Below are 8,080 nucleotides of genomic sequence, written 5' to 3'. Positions count from 1 at the left end.
TATGAGGCAACAATGCTTAACGCTGATCCACTGTGTTGACCTGAATTGTTTATTTAATTTAATTTATCTGAATTTTATTAGGAAATCTCAGTGATATTGATGTGAAAAAAGTAAAATGCAGGATATAGATAATGATATTTAATATAAAAACACCCACAAAATACAAACAAACAAATACCGACTAGTGGCATATCAAATAAAGATAAGATAAGATAACCGCATCCTTCTCCACATTCGTTACAGTGATTTTAAATTCAACAATTGCTATAAATATGCATAAGTTTTGATTTTTCTGCAAAATACTCTTAGTCCAAAGTGTATTAACACTGATGATTAATAAAATTATGATATAATTACTGAAAATAGTTATCACATGGCATTAGGATTCACTGCCCAGGTGATATTTGCATTGCGTTTATAAAGCAATGGCTAGCGCCCATTTGGTCATTGGCCCATTTATGTGAATGCTACTTTGAAGGACCAAAAGGATGCGCTGCCAACACCCAGATGCCAAACACGAGATCCCCAGAGGTGAGTGAGCCTGGCATAAGAAGGATTTTCAGTGATATGGTGTGGCTGTTTGATGAATACTTCCTCCTAGTTAATGTCTGTCATCTTTTTTATTCTTCAGATATCCAAGTGATGCATTGAGATTGAAACAATCTGTTATTTACTTTCAGTAGAAATACTGCTGTGTATAAATAATAAAACAACTACTAAATGAATTTGTAGGTTACCTGCACTCTGATAAGCTCTGTGTGAATGTATCCAGGGCCGGCCCGTGGCATAGGCCGTATAGGCAAATGCTAAGGGCGCCATCCAAAAAAAAAAAAGTTGGTACTATTATTTCTAAATACAAAAAATAATCCCACGTTAATTAAAATGTAAAGTAAAGCTTATTTAATAGAAATATTATTTGTTACAACATTACGCCCCCCCCCCCCCCCCTCCCCGCACGGTGCGCCCCCTCCCTTCCCGTATCATGGTTCCTTTTGGACGTCACCACATCAAAAAATCAACACAAGGTGTCAAAACGGCCAAAACTGTCAGGTGCCCAGGGAAGAAAAAAGAGAAAAGAAGAGGAGGAGAAATTTCGTTTTTTGGGTGTAATAGTAGATGAAAATTTGACGTGGAAATCTCATATTGAGTATATTAGAAAGAAGATGGTCAAAAGCATTTATATTTTGGGAAATTTAAGAGATTTATTAGATCATAAAACAATGCGCATTTTATATTTTTCATTGTTTTTCTCATATTTTAGTTACTGTGTTGAAGTTTGGGGGAATACATATGAGAATACTATAAAACCTCTAAACTTATTACAGAAGAAAGTGATACGAATGATTCATAACGTTAAATATAGAGAACATACAAATAAATTATTTATAAAATCAAAATTATTAAAATTAGGAGATTTAGTGAAATTACGGACACTATTAATTATGTTTAAGGCTAAAAATAATATTTTGCCCTTTAAGTTACAAAGAGTATTTTTAATGTGTTCAGGGGGAGAAGATAGCAGAAGGAAATTTTATTTTAAGCATCAGCTAGCTAGGACTGCACAAAGATTAATGAGTCCAACGGTTAGGGGTATACGACTGTGGAACTCTCTTCATTATAATTTAAAGAACTGTATAAGTTTACATTGTTTTAAAAAGTGTTACATTCTTAAAACGATAACTCAATATGAAGAATGTGAATGAAATTGGAGTTCATTGAAAATGGATCCATTATAATTTTTTGTTTTATTTATTTAATTTTATTTTTCTCCTTGTTACTATGTGGAGTGGTATATTTGTTGTTTGATTTGGGTTAGGACCGGAGAGAAATGTTAATATTAGTTTGTTCCCTGATTTTTGGTGCCCACTTGTAATATAAGTTGGAATGTAGATAGGGGGCGGTGTTTAATAAGAATATTTTGTTCTTCCTGCTCCTTTTCACACATGGTTGTAGTGCTTTATTGATAGAAAGTGTGGTTGGTTTGTTTGATCTGTTGTACCAAGTGTGAAAAAAATAAATAAATGAAATGAAATGAAATTTATTGTATTTCATATATTCATTTTTTATTTTTTGTATTCATTTATTTATTCATATATTTTTTTATCTTGTTAATTATTCTGATTGTGAATTTGCTTTCTTTAAGTAAAAAAAAAAAAGGTCAAAGACAAAGCTATTCGGTTTCTTGTGAGTACATACACTACACTGCCGATGTAGGGGGGCGCCACCTAAAATCTTGCCTAGGGCGCCAGATTGGTTAGGGCCGGTCCTGAATGTATCAATCTATTATTAGTTGAATCATGAATTTTAGAGCTTATAGAATTTAACCTATTTTAATGAACAATCCAGTGTCGTTATGCACAATAAGCAGCAGCCACTGCATTCTGGCATTCAAGCTTATGTTTTTAAAGCAACCGTCGCACCTCAGGCTCATCAGCATAATGGCTCCCTGCTACAGCGTCGTATCAGCTGTCAGATGAACCAGTTCCAAAGAAACAAACAAGTAAACAAGCAATGAACTCAGCAGCAGCAATTATTTACATTTCTTACAGAAAAAAAAAAAATGAAACTGGACATCTAGTGGCATTATAGGACGCTCTGAAATAGTGCAACAAAATGCCTCATACACTGACGCAACTCTATAATAATAAAAGCCTTCCACACACACACAGACACACACACACACATCCACTCCATGACATCTTAACTGATGGAATCTCCCCTCCCAAGCACAGTGTGGATTGTCAGTGAGGTCCATTTCCTGCCAGGTCTGAACCAGCTGAGCCACAGACTCATGTTCCACTCAGGGGGTCTTCAATCATCTTTACCCTTGGTGCAGGCACATCGTGTTGTAAGAAGAGACAACAAATGTGGAGTCTGAAGCAAAGATAAGAAGATGCAGAGATGGGAGGAGGTCTCCCTCTGCTGATGCCTAATCATATATGTCCTGAGAATATACTCAAAATCTTCTTCTTCTTCTATCAACTGCTCCCTTTAGGGGTCGCCAGAACAGTCATTTTTTGCACATGAACAAACCATTGCAGGCTTTGTCTTTCTTTCCTTTCTGTCCAAACTGCTCAACCCGACTGTTTCTCTGATATACTAATTTCTCAATATGCTCACAACAATGACATTCTCAAAAATGAAACCGAATGCGTGACAAAGTAATTGAATCTTTTCAGTGCTTTTTTTTTTTTTTTTTTTAGCTGCATAACAGTCCGGTATAACATGGGGATCTTTTAGTTTATTATTCAATAAGCTGAAACAAGGAGCACACATATCATACAGCTCACTAACACCCTAGCATCACAGGAAGGTAGTATATCCAATGCGCTTGCGCATTGCCAATGTTCCCGGAAGCACATCCCTGCACGTGTAGGATTTGACAACCTTGAAAAACTATAAAGTAACTATCAGCGTATGTCTGTCAGTAAGAATTTCTAGGGATGCCAGTAACACGACTGCTGTGAGTATCAAGTGTTTTGTTTAAATAAGAAGCCTCAGTTTTACTCGTGGATACATTGCTAGTCATCTTTTCTGGCAGTTTAACCTAAGAAAGCAAGCTATTGCTAGCATGTCTCCCAGCTGACCTGTATGCACTCTGTCCTGAATGCAGTCGGATTAGTCCACGTTGCTGTCAATAACTGTCAGTGTATTTTAGACTGCAAGTTATGTGCTCACTGTGAATTTCAGATAACTAAGCAACAAGAACTTAGCGGGCGCTAGCCTGCTATGCTAAAAACAAACGGCATAACATGATGTTGGAGTTGTTGTGCAGTCACTTTGCAGGTTGGTGAAATTGCAGCAACTAATCTGCCGCAATATTAAATCATCGTAGGGGTAATGTGACTGTTTACGAGGTTTAACCCACGCTTATTAATACAGGGTGCTGTTATTAGTGCACCGTAGACATTGCACGGGAAATGTGTAGCTTGTATTGCTGAGCTACGTAAATACAAACGATCTTGCCTAATGGGGGACCACCGCTAAACAGAAACATCATAAACACATTTTTTCTATTTGCTCAAGATCCAATAAAATGCTACACTGCTAATATTTGATCATTTAGGTTTGGAGACTTGGATTTGTCTGTTTTTCCAAGTTTCATGGAGAAGTTACTATAAAGCGTGGCAGTGCAAAACAAACTCTGTGTGTGTGTATTTAATAAAAGATTGTTTCAGTGTCTCATATTCCTTTGAGTCTCCCCCATTTACCGGCTGCATTTGTTTGTGTCTGGAGGAAGACACATCTTTGACCTCACATCCTTAGGTATAGACCAGGAGTGCTAAACATAAAGCCCCGATCCTGCCTGCTGGATTAACTGTATTTTTATAAGTTTTACAGCTTTTCCTGCTGATGACAACCTCCCCCATAGTCATTCATACTATACCGAATCAATGTAAGCAATAAAACAGTTAAATGACAGAAAAGCTCCGTTAAAACAAGAAAATTTCAAACATCGACAGTACTTTTTTAAGTTTTATAAATAGGGACAGTTTGGGCAGTGAGCTGCCAGAACTTTTCTGTAATCTTTCACATTTTTCATGTAGAAAAACTGCAATGTGCTGTCGAAAATGCACTTCTTTATTTTATATTAAGATATCTCAGGGATTAAATGTGTAGGGAAATCTGTTTACACTGATAATAAACTGAGTTTTATTCGGCCAGCTTAAGATCAAAGTGGACCTTTTGTGGCCCTCGATGTAAAATATATTTGACATCCCCGGTCAAGACCTCTGTAGTTCAATGCTCTTGATTTCAGACAAAGTTATTCTTGCCCATCCTTATTTCTATTTGTTTTTTCAATTTGTCTTAACTAAGTAAAAGGAAAGATGCGCTACCTGCTTATATGGCAGTGAGTAAAATCTCCAAAGAAATTCCGTTCTACGCATTTGTGTGAGCTGAAAGTTTAAGGAACTGTTCCAGATATTTTTAGTAGAAAAGGGAACCCTCTTGGTGCTGGACTGACCTCAGCTGCTTATCTTAAATCAAACAAAGATTAAAGACATAATTTTACTTGATTATCTAGGTAGCAGTTATTGTGCTTTTCTTTTAGACAATATTATAGGATTTATGGGAACGATATCAAGGATAATAAGAGCCAGCCTGTGCATATCTCCTCAGATATCCTCTCTACCAGCTGGGCAATCCCCAGCTGAGGATCTTCAGACCTAGCTGGTTTCTGACCCTGGTGAGGCCGGGAAAAGAGCAGCCTCAAGACACTGTCCAGTTTCGCATCCCAATGGAGTAAGTCTTTGATTATAAACGTTAATATGTATGAGTTCATTACCATACACCTTTATTTATCACACCGTTCTCAGGTAAATTGATTTTGCAGCACATAATACTTGGAGAAACTTTTACTATGCACGGATTAGTGAGTCTGTATTTATTCTCAAGGTTGCCTCAAGTTTAGACATGGTTATTTGTCCATAAAATATAAAAGTGTGGTTTGCAGTCCATTTTTTGTTTAAGCTAATGGATGCCTATTATTCTTTGAGTAGGAAAACATAAAGGTGATTGCTGGAAAACTAAATTACAGTCTCTCGTGTGTTATATTCTTCTCTATTTTAACCTCCTAGGACCTGGCGTCCACTATTTTGGGTTATTTAGACCAAAATACTAAATTTTGCTCTACAGGGCCTGATATCCACTTACGAGGACATTAAACTGCTACTGTCCTATCAAAATTTTAAACGAATTTCCTGATATGTGGCTCTTATTTTTCTTAAAAACAAAAATAAGGTAAAAAAAAAAATCTGGTAATTCTTTTTTTTTACATTCATCGGGCCCCAATATTCCCAAATATCAAAGAGAACTTAAAAATGCATGCCATGGAAGAGTTCAGGTCTTAGGAGGTTAAATGTGTTTGTGACCCAACATCAGTTCACTGAGGCTGAAAATTGTCTTTTAGTTTACATTTAGGTATTATGCTACTCTTTTCCCTGATGTGAGGTCTTTGTTATTTACAATGTCTCAGCTCACAACCCCCTTTTCCCCAGCCCTAAAAAAAAAATCAACAAAACTCAATATTTTATTTGTCATTCACTTACTGCATGCATACTTGATTCATTTCAGCTCCGTGTGAGACTCAGGGAAACACTGCTAATATGACTCAATGTGTAAAACAGCCAGTAAATCCCACGCTTAACTTCCTGTTAATACTACTTTATTTAAATGCATAGTTACTTTTTCAAGCAAATTGTCTTTTATAATCACCAGCACTGGCCTCTAATCACCTCTTTCTGAACTGTAAATGAAAAGTCCTGAAAAGTCTTTTGGGAGAGATTTGAGTATTTCCTAACATATTAATTTAACAGATCTCACGATAGAGCTTGTTGTACATAATTATTATAACTTATATGTCAGATATAATGCCTCTGATCTAAAATACTTTTACGTCAGTGGAATATTTCATTTATAGTTTTATTGCCACAGTGTTTTTTTTTCCTGTCTTTTTCCACGGCGCCATAAATTACATACTAGTCCATTTGTTTAGTCCTTTCAGGCTGCCGTTGCCCATAAATGCAGGTGCTTATCGTTTGAAGTCTGCGTATTGTTCCAGTTGTAAATTTGTACACACATTAATCAAAAATCACAAATGCTTACTTGTACATACTGGCCCTTTTGTAAGCATTCACTCTATCTATCTCTCTCTGTTTAAGTACAAGCTGTTCAGCTCTAGAGCAGATTTCCTTGGATTGAGGATCCTTTTTTCTTTTTTTTCTTTCTCCATATGCGATTGATAATGAACACAAAACAAATGAGTAAGAGTGGTCAAGTGACTAATCCAAGAAGAGAACAAAACAAAACTACACTAAACTTAAAAAAGATATAATGAACATAAAATAAACTTTAAAAAGACCCAATCATTTTTTGCCCTGTATAGGCTGTAAATTTATTTTAGAGTTTAGACTATAGTAGTTTCAGTTGAACGTATGGTACAATGAACATATGTTTTGCATTTAGTCTGCAGTAATTTATTTTTACTGCCACAGTAACGGTCTTGCGGGACCAGTAATATGTCCCTGATGTTTGATATTGTGGCCACCAGGTGGTGTGACAGGCTCAAAAACAGAAAACGGAGGCCTCAGTCTTCCACAGTGTAGATAGTGTGTACCACCTCATGATTATCCTCTAATGAGCTTAGTTGCAACAATGACTTGTGACAGGCCGTCATTTCACTCTCACATGGAGAGTGACGCATGAGGTGAGGTCAAAAGTACTTTTATTTGGCTTTGAACTGGGGCATTTGAATCAGTTTGTACACATCGAGTCTTCACCATTAGTCTCTCAGAGAAGCTGCATCAACAGTGAGACAGAAAGGGAAGGCAAAACTAATCTTGTCTGTGTAGATACGATGTTCTTATTTTGTCAAGTTTCTGCTGTATCTACTGCGTCACTAAACGTGACAGGAGGTCCAGTCATCACTTAATAGTGACAAGCTGATTTTGACTACCGCTACAAGCCAAGGTCACTGAGGTTACCAGCACTCCTGAGGCAATGAGAAGCCCAGAACCCACACTGGGGAGAAAAATTGAAGTTTGAGGCAGATCATCTATGTGTCTCTGGTGGGGTTTAGACCATAATCTGTTCATCCAGGTGCCTGGCCTCCCACTCTGATTCTTGCCTCTTCTCTGCCAAACTCCTAGGGTGCTTATGTAATTGTGTGTCTTTGTGTGTGTGTGTGTGTGTTTTTCTGTATATACTTGTAAGTGTGAGTCCGTTTGTGCGAATGGTGTGTTTCTTTGTGTATATATGCACAAAACTGGGTAAGTGCAGGGTGCGTGTGTGTTTATAAGGGTGTGTAAGGTGTTCTGTTTTTTTCCTCACAGTCTTTGATGCTTGCGAGAGGTGCATGGCTGATTGATATGCTGCTGGGGCCTCAGTGTGTGCTTGGAAACACTGTTATTTTTTTCACTTTTCTTAACAACATCGTAGTAAATGGACCCACACAGAGAGACAATGACAAATGTCACTCCCACTCCCAGTTTATTGATAAGTCTGAGTCACTGTGGCAGTGAAAGCTGTTGTAGTTATGATTCTCAAGTGTAGGCGGTGTAAGCGTGGGTAAATTTTAGAG

The 8,080-nt window shown here is 37.1% G+C and overlaps 1 protein-coding gene across 1 annotated transcript in view; it reads left to right on the top strand.

The window, feature by feature from the left end:
- Positions 1-3,321: 3,321 nt before the first annotated feature.
- Positions 3,322-8,080, top strand: part of mrpl23 (mitochondrial ribosomal protein L23) — a 50,642-nt gene continuing 45,883 nt past the window's right edge. The window contains exons 1-2 of the mRNA XM_085461366.1: positions 3,322-3,463; positions 5,122-5,244. Coding sequence (XP_085317492.1) covers positions 3,444-3,463; positions 5,122-5,244 — 143 coding nt within the window. The 5' untranslated portion in view covers positions 3,322-3,443. The remainder of the gene's footprint in view (positions 3,464-5,121; positions 5,245-8,080) is intronic.

Source organism: Copadichromis virginalis, linkage group LG7 (assembly GCF_057382275.1).
Source record: "Copadichromis virginalis isolate Kocher_CV1m ecotype Utaka linkage group LG7, C_Virginalis_male_GT1.1, whole genome shotgun sequence".
NCBI classification, from domain to species: domain Eukaryota; kingdom Metazoa; phylum Chordata; class Actinopteri; order Cichliformes; family Cichlidae; genus Copadichromis; species Copadichromis virginalis.
The sequence above is the reverse complement of the archived record's forward strand: the minus strand, read 5'-3'. Positions and strand labels throughout refer to the sequence as shown.